Source organism: Esox lucius, chromosome 14, assembly GCF_011004845.1.
Source record: "Esox lucius isolate fEsoLuc1 chromosome 14, fEsoLuc1.pri, whole genome shotgun sequence".
In the NCBI taxonomy this organism is placed as follows: domain Eukaryota; kingdom Metazoa; phylum Chordata; class Actinopteri; order Esociformes; family Esocidae; genus Esox; species Esox lucius.
The window spans coordinates 32,180,856-32,197,716 of NC_047582.1; the positions used below are offsets into that span (position 1 = coordinate 32,180,856).

General features: G+C 46.0%; 1 protein-coding gene across 3 annotated transcripts; it reads right to left on the reverse strand.

The window, feature by feature from the left end:
- Positions 1 to 743: 743 nt before the first annotated feature.
- prdm1c (PR domain containing 1c, with ZNF domain) lies at positions 744 to 15,842 on the reverse strand. 3 transcript variants are annotated; one of them, XM_020053093.3, is made up of 8 exons: positions 15,687 to 15,842; positions 13,469 to 13,550; positions 12,832 to 13,113; positions 10,556 to 10,675; positions 8,191 to 8,443; positions 2,560 to 3,569; positions 2,211 to 2,339; positions 744 to 1,959 (listed from the first exon to the last, which is right to left on the reverse strand). In XM_020053093.3, the coding sequence occupies exons 3-8, from the start codon at positions 13,084 to 13,086 to the stop codon at positions 1,483 to 1,485; spliced, it is 2,244 nt and encodes a 747-aa protein (XP_019908652.2). In that variant the 5' UTR covers positions 13,087 to 13,113; positions 13,469 to 13,550; positions 15,687 to 15,842; the 3' UTR covers positions 744 to 1,482. The 3 variants fall into 3 exon arrangements, with proteins under 3 accessions (XP_019908652.2, XP_019908653.2, XP_010887800.2); XM_020053094.3 differs by lacking the exon at positions 13,469 to 13,550 and having other exon boundaries at positions 12,832 to 13,059; XM_010889498.4 differs by lacking the exon at positions 13,469 to 13,550.
- Between the last annotated feature and the right edge of the window lie 1,019 nt (positions 15,843 to 16,861).

The following is a 16,861-nucleotide window of genomic DNA, read 5'->3' on the forward strand; positions in this document are numbered from 1 at the left end:
GTGGCATGACAAGATTATTGAGGGGGCATTTTTTGGCGCTGTGCCTGCTCTGAGGAGGTTGTTGTTGTCTAAATTGTCATATTGAACACCATGTATAGTATTTACTGGATTGTTGGAAGGAACTAAATGAATCATTGACTTACGCGTAATATTCAGTTTCGGTTTCCATACTGACTGAATTTATACATCATTCATATCTGCAGGGAGTCCATAAACTGGTAGTAGAGTGTGGGTGTGTGTGAGAGTGAGTGTGTGTGTGTTGCTTCTGTGTGTGTGTGTGTGGTTTGTGTGTGTAGGTGGTTGTGCATGTGATCGAAAGTGAGGAACACCTCATGTGTGAGCAGTTTCCCGTAGAAATGATTTAAACTGAGGCTGGCAACTGGAAGTGATACATCTGAGGAAAACGACATGGTCACATACGCCAGCCAGCAACCCACCCACCCAACACGCACACAGCTTATTCCATTAACCTCTGAATCCTGATCAGCATCCTATCACACAGCTCTAATAATTTGTTTTGATTCGAAAAGCTTTGTGTGTGTGTGTGAGAGAGAGAGAGAGAGATTGTCCGCGTGTGTCGGCAACTTCTCATTCATTACTGTAGCTCTGAAACACAATGTGGGTCGACTGGGGATGGAAGTTGAGGTAAATCAAGATAACTTCCCGGACCTGTGACATGTAGTACATTCAGCCAGCTCTCTTACACACTTACAGAGTGCGAAAAAACACAGTAAAATGTGACACACAAAATTTATTTAAGCATGAATTCTCTCTTCATTACTGAACATCATCAACAAAATTACAAAATATAAATCCTTTCTGCATATCTTTCAGTCTTTGGGTGTGTTTTCCACTGCTTACAATAAACTATATAATAAATTACTAATAAGGCAGAGAATAGCATAGGTACAATAAACATAGAATATATTGTATGTTCTTACAGTAAGGTTCTCATGGTAATGTTACACTTTTTCACATAGCCCTGAGAGGAAATATCCCTTTAGTGGCGTCCAAGCGCATTTTCAAACAGTAAAGGTCATCATCAAGCAAATGTCACCACGCTGGATTATAGGTACACTGTCTCTTCTATACTTTTTCAAAAGATCAATGCTGATCCAATCCAGGCAGTACTTGGTATATCCTTTTTCATTTGAAGTTGTAAATGGTTCTATGCATAGGATACGAAAAGGATACACATAGGACACACAAAGGATACACATTGGATACACCACACAAACCACACAAAAACATTCTTACCTGCAGGTTCCTGCCTAACAATGCAAGAGGACTTTTTTTTTTGTTTGTTAATAAAGGGATAGAAATGGACAGTTGTTGTAATAATATAAACTACAGTCTATGTGGAGTGACCAGGCCACAGCAGGTGGTCTATAAGTGGTATTTTGTTTCACATGGCCTGGCTCCTGTTTGATTTGGATGCAGAGGTAGATGTTGGCTGTGATGCTGCAACCCAAGGACCGGTCACTACCTTGCTGCCGCTGCTTTGAAGAGACCACGTGCCAATGACAACATGGTCTGGTCCGCACTGCCCCGGTGGCCGAAGGTCTTCGGTTCCATCTCCCGCAGTAAAACGCTAATTTTGCCGTCCCCCTTTTCGGCCTCCGGTTCCGACATCATGGCGTCCAAGCGCTCCGCCGCTTCGCTCAGGTCAAACTGCTCGATCTCTGTGTTGACGCAGCGGATCTCTTCAGGCGACGGGCCGGCGCCCGCGGGGCAGAAGCCCTGCAGGTGCACCTGGAGGCTGCAGCGGTGGAGGTAAGCACGCGGACAGCGTGGGCACCGGTGGGGCCGCTCGCCGGTGTGCAGCCGCTTGTGGAGCTTCAGGTGGACGTACTGGGTGAAGCGGGCCGGGCAAAGCTTGCACTGGTAGGGCCTTTCGCCGGAGTGTAGCCGCAGATGGGTCTTCAGGTTGCTCGTGCTGCTGAACCGTTTGCGACACACCTGCCGGGAGAGGTAAATGAGGGGCGAGCCCACAAGAGACGCTCAAATGTCAGTCAACGTAAAGCTGAGGGTTGCATTCTGGCAAACGCAGCTGCAGAAGCTAGATGCTAATCTCGGGAAGATGTAGGCCTAACACAAGCTTGTTATGAGATTCACGTTAGGACTAATGTGGGAAAAGTGTCACGATGCGGGAGGTTTTTCTTGTTTGGCGGGGTACAGTATAGCACAGTGTGACAGACAGCTAACTGTACCTGACACTCGTGTGGCTTCTCCCCGGTGTGAACCAGGAAGTGTTTCTGCAGATGTGCCAGCTGGGTGAAGTCCTTACTGCAGGTCTGACATCTGAAGGGCCTCTCTCCACTGTGAACCCGCAGGTGAACCTGAAGACAGACAGACAGACATACAGCAACAATGAAAGAGACATATAACAATAAAATAAAGGGTTGGATCGAGGTTGAGCAGATTTGATCTCCTCTGCTAGCTACTTACTAAACGGTAATGTCTGTGATATGATCGTGAATTCCTGTAAGTCGGTTTGAATAGAAGCATCAGTATTTCTTTATGCACCGTTTATTATTTTACAATGACAGACTGACTGACCTTGAGGTTGGACAGCTGACCAAAGATCTTGCGGCAGAGGTTGCACTCATACCGGATCTTCCCGTTCTTCCGGGTAAGCGGGTAGGACAGGGTCTTGTATCCGATGACCCGTCCGGCTCGCCTCTCCTTCCGAAGGTCAACCGCACCCTCCCCAGCACTAGGGCTTGAGCTCAGCTGGGCAGATGTGGGCTTGGAGGGGAGGCCGTCGGAGGAGGCAGCCAGGCCTGCAGGGGGTGAGCCTCCCCTGGGCGCAGGAGGGGAAGCCATGGCAGAGACCCTGGTGGTTGCTGGTAGAGGCTGGTCTTCAAGGACACTGATTACAGGCGAACGCTTTGAGTCCCTGAAGCCGTCTATCTGCGTCACAGTCGGGTTTCTAACACCGTTCTTCGGTGAAGGCGCAGGGTCCACAAAGTGTTTGCGCCCGCTGGTGCTTAAATGACTGAGGTCTTTTTTGCTATCGGTCAGTGCAAGGGGCAGCTCTCTGCTGCCATTCGTCGATGAGCGGTCCTGGGGGCTGGTGGTCAGCGCCACCCGGCTCTCTTTGTGCCCGTTAGTTAACGGGTGTAGGAAGTGAGGGTACCCTTCTGAAGGCCAAAGACAAGGAGCCAGTCTGTCACTGTACAGGGGGTATGTGAGAGTTAGTAGGCTGTTTAGGGTGAGTGGGTAGTGAGGTGCCAGGTAGGGACTAGGGTACACCCGGCCGAGCAGCGAGGACTCTGGGTAATGTTTGGTTATGACGAGGCCATCCGGGGTGTGCCTGACGGGAAAGGGAATGTGCGGGGTGACAGGGCTGTCGATGGGGGTCCTTTTGGGTAGTGGAGGGCTGATGTAGCTGATAGGGGTACAGGTGGGGTAGACGACACGAGGGCAGAGGGGTAGTATGGGGCTGCAGATTGTCGGGTATTGTGCAGAGTCAGGCGAGCGTGAGGGCTCGTACGGCTCCTTGCGCAGGATGTCTGACATGTTGTAACCCCTCTTCACTGACCTCTTCCTGTCAGTCTGGCTCCGCTCTGTGGGATAAACACGACAGTCACATTTTGTCATAAATGTGACTCTTAATAGCAGAGATATTATGATGGTGAGTTACAGCTTGAAGAGATTGTCTTATACATGGGTTGAAATACACACAATCTTGAGATGCACGCTATCTTTGCATGTCAAATGATCTAATGATATGCCTTCCCAAACCGGGAAAATGTTATGTATGTTTTGTTTACATTTAAGAAGTGTAGCAGATATTTTTATTCCGATCAACATACAGTAGTGCTTACATGCAATTTCACCCAGGGCCCCTGTGGGAATCAGTCCCACTAAACTGGAATTGCAAGCACAATGCTCTGCCAAATGAGCTATGGTGGACCACAATGTTTTCTGCCAATTGCCTGAGCCTAATGTCACATTATGAACACACTACCTACACTGTGAGACAAACCCACACACTGACTTCACACAATGCCGCATAGAGTTTACGGTCTGCATATCAACATCATGTATAGAATTACCAGTATCATTCTGACTAATTGGGTTGTGATACATTTACACCGGTCAAACCTATGACACATTTATGAGTCGGTGTCACTGTTCTTTTACAGTAGAACCCGAGACACAAAAACACCCACTGACAATACTCTAGGGACATGGTGAGGTAACATCCTGTTCAACTGAACTGCTATCTGCCATTATCACGTCTCTAGTTCCCAGCTCTTGTTCGACCAGTTGCTCCCCGTGTTTAGAAGAACGTTTGTGTTTGATCTCAGACCCACTGTGTGTCAAGTCTGTCTGCAACTTTTGGTGTCGTCTGCCTTCTCACTAGACCGCCCCGTCCGCCTGGGCGCTCTACGAAAGCTGAGACTGAATATGTTCACAATAGATAACTGTTCTGTCATATTAGGCTGAAGAAGGTAAAGGGAGGCTGGCCACATTATAAACAACCCCAGCACACAAACAGTCGGCCTGAAACTCTTCTCAGTAGTCAGAGATACTTTTACCAGATTTTACTAGAATGGATTTACAACCTTGCTTCCAAAAAATAAATAAAAACAGAATGCAATGATGTGCCAATAATTTATACCTACATTTAATTGAAAATAGTACAAAGACAACATTGAATGTTGAAACTGAGAAATGTTATTGTTTTTGGAAAAATACAGGCCCATTTTGAATTTGATGCCAGCAACACATTTCAAAAAAGTTGGGACAGGGGCATTTTTACCACTGTGTTGCATCACCTCTTCTTTTAACAATACTCTGAAAGCGTTGGGGAACTGAGGAGAACAATTTCTGTAGTTTTAAAAGTGAAATGTTTTCCCATTCTTGCTTGATATTAGATTTCGGCTGCTCAACAGTTCCGGGTCTCCTTTGTCGTATTTTTCTTTTTATAACACGCCAAATTCTATGGGTTACAGGTCTGGACTGCAGGCAGTCCAGTTTACCACCCAGACTATTTTACTACAGAGCCATGCTGTTGTAATACGTGCAGAATGTGGTTTGGCATTGTCTTGCTAAAATATGCAAGGCCTTCCATGAAAAAGACATTGTTGGGTGGGCTACATATGTTTCCCTAAAACCTGTATATGTTGTTCAGCATTAATTGTACCTTCACAGATGTGCAAGTCATGCCATGTGCGCTAATGCACCACCATACCATCATGGTTTGCTTTTGAACTGTGCGCTGATAAGAAGCTGGAGGGTCCCTCTTCTCATTAGTCCAGAGGATGCGGCGTCCATGATTCCCAAAAAGAATATCAAATGTTGATTAGTCAGACCACAGGACAGTTTTCCACTTCGTCTCAATCCATCTTAAATGTGAAGGTGGGCGGCGTTTCTGGATATTGTTTATTTATGGTTTCTTCTTTGCATGGTAAAGTTTTAACTTGCATATGTGGATGCAGCAACGTACTGTGTCCACAGACAATGGTTTTCGGAAGTATTCCTGAGCCCATCCAGTGATTTCCACTACAGAATCGTTTCTGTTTTCAATGCAGTGGGGGTCTGAAGATCATGACCATCCAAAACTGGTTTTCGGCCCTGTCCCTTGCGTAGAGATTTCTCCTGATTCTCTGAATCTTTTAATGGTATTGTGTCCCGTACATGATGAGATCCCCAAACTCTTTGCAATTTTACGTTGTGATACGTGATTCTTGCATTCTGATAATCTTTACGTTTTAGCGTCCCAACATTTTTGGAAACAGGGTTGTACATGTGGGCATGTTGGAGATCATTTTTTTGGTGGAGCAGCACCTTTTTGTTACGTAATATCTTTTCCTTTTTGTGACGACACTTAACCGTAAAACAGCCCTTGGACAACATTTGTGCTCCGTTAGCTCCAGTTGTGTAGGTATTAACCGGCTGCTAGGCTACAGCTAGCTGGTCTTTTTATGTTAGTCGGTGACTGGCGGATTTACACACTTACTATACGTCCCAGCCAAGTCAAACGGATTATGGATCGTTTTTTTGTCTACTACCAATTAAGCACTGAAGGTTTTCAACAGGAACTCAGAGTAATACCTCTACACCCCTCACAGCCACTAGACCACAACAATGAGTTTAACTGAGTTTGAAACAAGTAAGATGACACGTTACCCAACAACATACACACACCTACAGCACACGCACACACACACACCTACAATACACACACACACAGGACCCACCCCTTCCTCTCCTCCTGAGTGGTGAGCTTGAAGGAAAACAAACTGCAGAGATATCAATCTGTCAGCAGGGTACCTCCCAGGAAGTTCAAGTAGTCAATGGAACCACCTCCCCTTTATTCAAGAGCAGCCAATTAAATAAAGGAGTTGTGTCAGAGATCTGTCAGCACCTCCCAGATGGATGTGGGTGTGTGTGCATATGTATGTAGAGGACATCACACTCCTTGCTTAGAGTGCACCACTTCACCCCAATTCAGCCGATACCTGGCTTGACCTAGGGACCTCTACAAACCCACATGAGACCGCCACAGTTGAAGCGCCCCTCCCAGTCTCGCCACGCACAAAGCAAAAGAATTGCAAGCGTGGACACTTCAGGTTGAGAAGAATGTTTTCACACGTGTTACAAAAAAGTTGGGCGTAAAATGTAAATAACAACATGATGCAATGACGTGCGAGTTATGTAAAGCCCTGTACAATAGAAAAGAGCACCAAGAAAACATATCAAATGTTGAAACTGCGATTTTTTATTGTTGTCGAACTATATAGGCACATTTCGAATTTGATGCCAGCAACTTGTGTAAAAAAAAAGTTTTGCACCCAAACTCTTTTACTATGGAGCCATGCTGTTGTGATACGTGCAGAATGTGTTTTGGCTTTGTCCTGCTGAAATAAGCAAGGACTTTGCTGAAAAAGACAACGTCTGGATGGCAGCATATATTGCTCCAAAACCTGTATATATTGTTCAGCATTATTGGTGCCTTCACAGAAGTGAAAGTCACCCATGCCATGTGCACTAATGCACCCCCATACCATCAAGGATGCTGGCTTTCGAACTGTGCGCTGATAAGAAGTCGGATGGTCCATCTACTCTTTAGCCCGGAGGACGCGACGTCCATGATTCCCAAAAACAATCTCAAATTTTTATTTGTGAGACCACAGGACAGTTTTCCACTTCACCTAAGTCCATCTTAAATGACCTCGGGCCCAGTGAAGGCGCCAACGTTTCTCGATCTTGTTAATGTATGGTTTCTTCTTTGCATAGAGTTGCATTTGTCTGTTGTCTGTTGCATACAGAATATTTTAATGATATTATTTACTGTAAATGATGATATCCCCAAAGTCTTTGCAATTTTATGTTTCCAGTCTTTTGTTGCCCTTGTCCCGGATTTTTTGAAACATGTTGCTGGCATCAAATTCAATGTGGGCATATTTATTTAAAAGAAGAAGAAAAAATTTCATTTTCAACATTTGATATGTTGTCTTTGTACTATTGTCTGTTGAATATAGGGTTTAAATGACTTGCACATCTTTGCATTCTGTTTTTATTTCCATTTTACACAGTGACCCAAGTTTTTTGGAAAGGGGATTGTACACACCCTGCTATGTGTGTCTAGGATATATTTTTTTAAACTGAAACATTGCGTTGAGACCTGACATTGGTCTCGTCTTACATCAAGACAATAACTCTGCCGGTGAAACCTCGAACTCGATCTCCTCTCTTTGGTTTTCTCTCCTCTCTTTTCTTTGTCTCTCTCCTTCACAAAGGCGGTAGGTGTGACTTCTATTACTAGTTAAACACCCACACACAGTGTGTCAGGCGACTGAATCTTCAGCTTAGCGCTTTCAGCTTCAAATATTAATCCACATCTACTCAGAACTGTAGGAAACTAGCGATTTTAACATACCCCTTTCCATATGCTGCACATTTGTTGACCACATTCGTTTTCTCCCACCATAGATTTGTAAACTTTGGCGCGTAGAATCCTTATTGTCTGTTATTGTATTAGATGAAATATGATTGGATCTGTTAGCCTGTTATACATAGTGAAACATATTCAGGCGTAGTAGTTGCAGTTTTAATTGCAATACAAATCTGATGTTAAATAAGTATGCTACAAAACATCAGCTTTCAGGCCGGATGTAGCTCCCACGGCATTCAGACCTCCTCATTGCAGAATCGTCACCGAATCGGAAAACTTACCAGATCTTTCTGCGATGAACTCTCCGGGGGCGGGGTTGTTGAGGCGACGGGCGAACTCTGGGCAGTACCACACCAGTAGCTCTTGGCCCGGTGGCACAGTTCTGACCGTGTAGAAGTAGATGGCCATGTCATTCTGACATGCCACCAGGTTCTGGTTCTCAGGGCTACAAGCAGGGTTGACGTAGCGCATCCAGTTACTTTTGCCCTCATCAAAGCCGTCCAGGATGTGATGTAACTGACCATCTGAGAACACCTGAAGAGAAGGGGGTGCGGGGGCGGGGTCGTTGAAGTTGTTTTTAGTAGTTTAGCAGGTGCACTCATCCAGAGTGCACTCATCTCATCCACTTACAGGAAGTGCAGACATTTTAAGAAAGGGCAGGTGAAACAACCACACAGATTAGGCAGTGAGTGCATTCTAATCAGTTAATAGTTAATCGGGAAAAGTCTGGAAAGAAGACTGTACAAATGATAACAATAAATAAACATAACCACCAAGGTTTACAACAGATGACATGGTTGGTGGCAGTGGAACTATTTTAGGCACTAAAAGAGACTGATATTCTAGCCTCCAGTGGAAGCTGGTTTCACCATTGAGGTGCCTGGCCCAGGGAGAGTTTTGATTGTGTTTTTCCGGGACTGCCCTGAGGGGGCTCTTTGATCGCTCAGAGGTGTCTGAACGAGACGTACTGTAGGAGGGAAATGTTGCTAGAGTAGTAACAGCCTGGATTCTAACCACACTCGAACAGACGTGTGCTCTGGATGCAGCAGGCACACACTAGACCACCCTAAGCCACGGGAAGGAGGGGAGGAGTGGAAGAAAGGAGCGGCCGAGAAAAAAGAGAATGTGAGGAATACATTTGGAAATGAATAAGCTGTGTTTTGGGTAGTGGTGGTGGCAGTGATTTTAAGTGTGGCCATAATCTGTGGGTTTTGTTTTTGGCATTGATCACCTACTGAAATGACAGTACGAAAACTCAACTGAATCAGTTCACAACTGACTGTGCAGGGTTATACAATTCTAACTTCAGTCAGACAGCACACCGCCAAATGACTATACATTCCTGGAGAGCAAATGAAGGGGGCTTCCTCAACAGTCACATGCAGTGATTACAGTGTCCGACTGCATTGTTTGGGATGATTTCCGCTCCGTCACGCTTTTCTAATCGTGTTTATCGGTCTGAGTCTGGCTGCAGTGTTGTCGGGGCCGATTCAATCAATCAATCAAATGTATTCATGAAGCCCTTTTTACAACAGCAGTTGTCACAAAGTGCTTCACAGAGACACGATTGACTCATGACTTCAGTGCCCAGGCTGTCTGCACGGTTGTCTGTGTTGGTCTCACGCCTGCGTAGCGGCCACGTGGTTCAGAGGTTGTAGTCTTGAATGTCATGGACGTTGCCGTTCGCAGGTCACGGCCGTTAGCTGGGTTGTTTGCATGTGGAAGTCGTCGCTCAGAGGCCATCAACTCTAAGCCACTTCCTTGCTTAGTCAACGTGAGAGTCAGGGGGTGTGTGTGTGTGTGTGTGTGTGTGTGTGTACTCATGCTTGCGTGTGCTGTGTATTTCCCGGCAGTGAGACCATGACAGTGCCGAGAGCAACGGAGAGAGAGAGAATGAGAGAGAGCAGAGAGAGCAGAGAGAGCAGAGAGAGCAGAGAGAGAGAGAGAGAGCAGAGATGCTGCTTCATTGAAACCAAACAGCTGGACTGTGTATGTCTTGTCCCACAGAGAGACACTCCTTCTTGGAAGTGGGCTGCTCATTTGATCTCTCATTTGATGAAGGGGGGGGGGCTTTGCGAACAAGCAGCCAGTGTATAAGCTCCTCATGTTACATTGGAATTCAATTAGAGAACGTGGCCCCTCTGATGGCTGGTCACCATGACTCAAGAAGATAGCGAGGCACCCATTCAGCGGTCAGCGGTCCTGGGCAGCCTCACAGCGGGGTGTCATTTGTACCCCCAAATGTCTACAGCATACATAGGCTGTAGAATGGGCTCAAATCATGGATCTCAATTGTGAGTGTGTATGCGTGTGTGTGTGTGTGTGTGCGCGTGCGCATGTGTGTGTTTCCTGGCAGTGAGACCATGGCAGTGCTGAATGGAACGGAGAGAACAGAAATGCTGCATCATGCGCACACACACACACTCACACACACAGACATAGACACCCACAGACACAAGAACACATACATACAAAACACACAGACACACAGACACGCGCAACCATTACAGAAAAGATAGAGATATTCATAAAATGTGCAGTTATTACACAGGATGTGAGACAAAGGCTAATGTTTGCCATCAGTGGTTTCTACGTTTTATGAACAGGATGTGAACAGCATGAGTTCCCACAATGCCCTTTACGTACCCTCCAGAAGTACTTCCTGTTGGCATTTTTGGGGACCGTGTCATTGGTGTAGCACTGGCCAACCAGAGGACCGAACCCCGTTCCCTTCCGAATTAACTCCCGACTGGTCACACCGAGCACCTGTGGAGACAGGGGAAATGGCATCATAAAACAATGGACTGTTCAGAGTGTGAGATGACGAAGTGGATGCCCAGGGAACCGGCTTACAGTAAGACTGCAAAAATAAAACTATTTTCAATAACACACCCTCTCATTTTCTGGCTGCCACGTCATCCGATTTGTGATGACTCCTACTGAGTGACCAAATTGAGATTTACTTTTCCTTTTTGTCACCGAGATTTTTTCTATTTAATTCTTTCCAAACGACAATCTAGTCAGTATTAGGTTGGTTAAACAAAGCAAATGCAAAGGGATAGAGTAAAGCAAGTGGCAACATTTAATCTTCAACGTGATCCAGATCCAGTTTCACACTCTTGGAATAAATGAAGCTTTCATAAAAGCTGTTTCTTAATGAGACCTGGCATTCAGAGTGTGAAACAAAGAGGTTGTCCTGTTTCACACTTTGAATATTTCATAGTTTAATCACACTGCCTAACTGAAGTGCAGTGGCATATTAAAGTTTAAACACAACTCTTGTTCTCTCTCCTGAAGGTGTGACTTGTGAAATCCCACCTGTCAGACCTCTGAAAACCGGAGTGGTTATGAAGGGAGATAAGATTTCACCGGACACTCCCAAATCATATTGGACAACCAAGCTAGAGGATGTGATAATTGCTGAGTCATGCTTTCACTTTTAAACATAGGTAGCTTCCCGACAGTTTTAGCATTGATGCTATAGAACATTCTATTGTCTATATATTATCTATATCTATATATTATCTATATGGCAAAGCTCTTTCTATAGCCCTCCTCAATTTCTCTGAATAGCACAAACATTTCAAGTCCCAAATCAACAGACACTGTCCCTCTAACCCCCCAGGTGTTTAGTGTGGTCCAGACTCCAGTCAGACATAATTTGAAAGGGATGCTGTTATTTACCTGAACACACCTGGACTTAAAGCCCTCTGATCTTACAGACAGTTACCACTTTGGGCTCAGCTAGGGATTACACTGTCTGTTTGGGGAAGTGATCCACTTCAAGCAGCAGACAATAATCCAAGTACTACTCCCCATTCTACTGACTGACAGCTGGCTAACTACTGACTGAACAATCTACTGGCTAATGACTATTAAACCCAGTGTACTGATTGAATACCAACAGACTAAACTGGTATCCCTGCGATTGTTTGGTACAAAGGATCCATTTTGAAATAATTGAAACATGACTCGAGTCTTCTTACGGTTTTCAGGTTTGTGAAGGAGCTGACATAATTTTCTTCCTCTTTCAGAGGTGGCAATTTTTTTCTACATTCACCAATACGTGACTAGGTGAAAATTCTACCGAAGTGGAAGTGAGAACACACAATAAACCGCTCAACCATGTTCTTTCATGTTTGTCAGACTAGCTGATACACTGACTCTCGGCGTGGTGGGGACTTTACAATCCTTCGGGGGTAGATACAGTAGGTGTGTGTTTCCATGTCTCCACAGTTTAACGGCAAAGTAAGGAGACAATGGGAACAGGGAATGTAAATGATCATATGGTCCCAGTAACCCTCGGGCCAGGGATCTGAAGGATGCATCCCAAACCACAACTCACTCCCTACTCCAGCCTCATAGGGCTCTGGTTTGAGGGAGTGCACTAGAGAGGGAAGAAGGGGCTACTCGTTGGCAACCCTGCCATCCCATTGTCTTTGTTTTAGGATGCACACAACTAGGAGGAGACTCAGGGAGAGGAAAAGCTGGAATTAGACGATGGGTGGATGGAAGGAGGTGGAGGAAATGGGGAAAGTTTAAAAAAGCACCCACCCAAACATGCAGCTTACACACCTAGACCAACACATAGGCAAGAGAACACACATGAATGTACACACAGCAGACACACACACGTACACACGCACGCACACACACGCCCACACACACGCACACACGCACGCACAAACACGCACGTACACACCCACACGCAGACACGCACACACACTCAAACGCACACGCACACACACACACTGGAGAGGCCCCACAAAGAAACATCATGCATCCCGCTAAAAATCAAACACGCACACACACACACACACACACCTGCATGCAAATACCAACACGCTTTCACTCTCAACTCTCACTTCTGAAACAGCCATGCACAGGAATGTGTGCACCTCTCGCTTTCAGTACGTCCCTACCTCTGCGGAATCAGGGCAGCGTTTCAGGACCAGGTTCGCGGGTAGAGACCACTCAGCCATGCTCTTGTCCTGGGCTTCCCGCTTGTTCCCCAGGTCCTCGTCCAGAGGACGGTCTTTCACGAAGCAGGTGCACCTCTCCCGGAACTCAGCCTCACTCCAGAGTGTCATGTCGCTGTCCAGTGGGTCTGGATTGGACCGGGGCGGTGTTGTAACCCCTGTGGTGTTGGACTGGGGGAAGCGGTCTGGGGTTAGCATGGCTGTTTTGGGCTGGGAGCAGGAGGCCTAAGAGAGACAGCAGAGGAAGGATAAGAACAGGAATGATACAGGAATAACAGGGACAATAAAAGAAGAACAGGGATGATACAGGAAGGACAGGGATGATAAAAGAAGAACAGGGGTGATAAAGGAAGGACGGGGAAGATAAAGGAAGGACAGGGATGGTAAAGGAAGGACAGGGATGATGGATGAATAACACGGATGATAGGTGAAGAACAGGGATGACAGATTAAGCACAGGGATGATGCACCGGGATGATTGCTTAACAAATAATCAGAGTCCATTTATGTATTTTTTTGTTGATGTCCCTTGTTTTGTTTTTTATCCCTCTCGTCCGCACTCTCTCATGCAACTGACGTACCGAGGAGTGGAAAATCACCAAGCACCACAAACAGCGGATGAACTGTGCTGAAGGAGGAAGCACTCCTCCGTCTTGAATGGGGCTAAAATTGGATGGAAGAAGGCAGAGGTGCGAGGCAGTCAGAGAGGGCAGCTAGCAACGTGGTACGAGAGCTGTCCATCAGCCGGAGGGCTGTTCCCAGCCAACACCACTGGACAAACAAACTTCAAAGGGAGGCGTTCACCCACCACCCCGTCCTCCCATAGGCATCCCCTGCTCCAAACATCCTGTCCAAAACCCCACCCGGGGCAGCTACCAGCGCTTTCCGTACACGTAAGCCTGGGAGCGTCGGCCACCGCTCTCACAGGAAGAAACCAGCATTCCCAATGAGCCAGTCCAGCATTCCCAATGAGCCAGTCCAGGCTTCCCCTCCAAGCGGACAGGGATCTGGCCCCCACCTCAAGTCTGTCTGTCTGTCTGCCATCCTGCATGTCAGTCTGCCGTTCTGTCTGCCATCCTGCCTGTCTGTCTGACGTTCTGTCTGTCTGTCTGCCTGTCTGTCTGTCTGTCTGCCGTTCTGTCTGCCTTCTTGCCTGTCTGTCTGCTGTTCTGTCTGCCATCCTGCCTGTTGGTCTGTCTGCCATCCTGTCTGTCTGGCTGTCTCTATCTGCCATCCTGCCTGTCTGTCTCTGTCTGTCATCCTGTCTGTCTCTGTCTGCCATCCTGTCTGTCTCTGTCTGCCATCCTGTCTGTCTCTGTCTGCTATTCTGCCTGCCGGTCTGTCTGTCTGCCATTCTGTCTGCCATCCTGCCTGTCTGTCTGCCGTTCTGTCTGCCATCCTGCCTGTCTGTCTGTCTGCCATCCTGTCTGTCTGTCTCTATCTGCCATCCTGCCTGTCTGTCTCTGTCTGCCATCCTGTCTGTCTCTGTCTGCCATTCTGCCTGCCGGTCTGTCTGTCTGCCGTTCTTTCTGTCATCCTGCCTGTCTGTCCACTTGTCATTCTGTTTGACTAGGACTGGATATCAATAAGTCATTAACAGAATAAGACCGGAGTAAATCAGAAACAAGCATTACTCTGAGGGGAATTAAGAAGTAATGTTAATAAGTAGCTGGAACTTACTTGAAATTGTTCAGCAGGTGTTTTTATCAAAGCTGCCTGGGTTGGCTAGGAAATCGAACAAGCTACCCCAGCATTGCAAGTACCCAACTCTCCCAAATGAGCTACAGGTCTATTTGTACATTTATTTTCAGAAATGTAATGTGTGACAACAGAATATTGGGAACTGTTTCATATTATTTTTGTCAAGACATTTAGACAAGGTCAAAACTGTTTTCCTCCTATTCAGAAAGTTGTACTTTTCTTAATGATTCCCCCTGAGAATCAAGTCCAAAACCCTGGGAGCTACATGCTCTTCCCACCAAACTACACAGGACACTGGTGTCAGATAGTAAAACATAGTAGATTATAATGTATTTCATTTCAATGAACACAAACAATTCCATATATGAAATTACATTGCCTAATACTAGTCCATGTAAGTACAGATAAATAATAATTTGTTCCCTACTGGAAAATCATGGACTAAGTCACGATTGATAAAAATATTTTGTGTGACTGGCAGAGTTTTACAGTGGATAATAACAACTCACTATGAAACCCAGTGACCAGACAGAAAATACACTGACATCCTTATGACTGAGTGGCTCACAGCTGTGGCCTAAGGAGAAGTAAAAAAAAAATTATCACTGTCATCCTTGTGACCACATATGATAAGAAATAGGGTCTTTTGGGAAACAAATGATATGAAATCTGTGCTCTGAGTGACTGAAGATATAACCTGTCACAAACCTGCATAAATAGCCTAAAACTCAAATGTGTACATGTTGTGTCACAGATTACACACATTAAACAGAGATTAGATTAAACACAATAAAACACTCATTCTAGAAGGAGGAGAGTAAAATGAAACGTGTGCAGTGTGACTAAAAACACTAACCTTTAGAAAATGAAATGCCTACGACTAAAGTAACATAACTCCCTGTCAAATGATGACCTTATGTGACAGAAAACATTTGTAAGACACCAGCAAAGTGACATTTCTTTTGTGTGTGAAAAACACACTCTCACCACTGTGTGACAAACACACAGACACACACACACCACACAAACACACAGAGCATCAGCAATACCCCAGTGTCTGCAGTGAGAACACAGCAGGGGGGAGGAAGGTGTACTTACTGTGTAGCCTTGACGAGGTCCACACATAGGGCAGGTTGTCTGGGTACTCCCTGAGTGACTACTCTATCTCCTTCTCTCTCCTTCTCTCTCTCTCTCTCTCTCTCTCTCTCTCCCCTTCACTCTGGTGAGGTCGGTGTGCTACGTGTACCTGTTGAGGCTGACAGTGGTGTGTGAGATTATCTTTCGTTCACTTGTGGGTGTGTTTGTCTGCCCCCTCTTTTCCTCCCTCCCTCCTCCCTCTCTCTCTCTCTCTCCCCCTCCCTCTTTCCTCCCTCCTTGTGACTCCTCCTTTGGGGCAGTGATCTGTTCATCTATGCATTGCTCATTCACTCCCTCTCTGGCCGCAGGGACTCGGGGCAGAGATAAGGACAACAAGAAGAGCTTTCTCGCCAGGGGGGTGTGTCTCCTGTCAAACAGATATGTCCGGTTCAGAGACGTTTATCTCCATTCGTTTTTTTTTTTTTTCTTCCCGTGAATCTGAAACAACCACCACTTTCTGTGGTTATTGGGTGTAAATGCATAGCTGTGTATGTTAATGGATGTTTTGTTGTACTGGGGGACAAGTGTGGAGGGACTGTTTGATTCAGAGAAGTTCACCTTTTCTTGTCAGTTCTTTTGAAACGGAGAGTTCAATTCAAAGTGAAACCGAGACTTTGGCTTGTTTCCAAACCACAACCAAATGTAAATGTTTGCCACAAGGAGAAAATGACATAGGAGGCTCACATACTTTAAGTGTCATGATTTTCTTCTACGACAGTTGTCTCTGGCACGCTTTCTGTATTTAGCTGAAGTGTTCCGATGCTGAGCACCACACCAAAGCTTTGTCAATATGTAGAAATCGGATATACCCCCTCCTCATGGCAGCTGCCGTCTGAAATAATGGTTACTGGGGATGTCAGTGTTTGGCATTTGGGTGACATAAATGTATACACAAAATGCAAGGTCAGGAGAGCTCGCTCGGCCCAACGCGTGAGCAGTCTGCCGTCGGAGGATTGCAGACTGCTTCATTGACGTATTGCGCATGGGGACTGTAGGTCCCAGGTTTCGCCGATGAACTCTGCGATGAGTACTTCCTGAAAGGTTATGTAATTGTTACGGCAGATTCCTTCCTAATCGACCGCATTTTAGCACACTGGGAACAGCCATACATGCTGTTTGATGCAGACAGAATTTGA

Bases quoted from the DNA above. Each gene is read 5' to 3' on its own strand.
- prdm1c (XM_010889498.4), bottom strand. From the start codon at position 15,713: ATGTGTGGACCTCGTCAAGGCTACACA. The intron at 13,114-15,686 runs GTAAGTACACCT...TGTCTCTCTTAG, and splicing joins GACCTCGTCAAGGCTACACA to GCCTCCTGCTCCCAGCCCAA. The intron at 8,444-10,555 runs GTACGTAAAGGG...CCTTCTCTTCAG, and splicing joins ACAGGAAGTACTTCTGGAGG to GTGTTCTCAGATGGTCAGTT.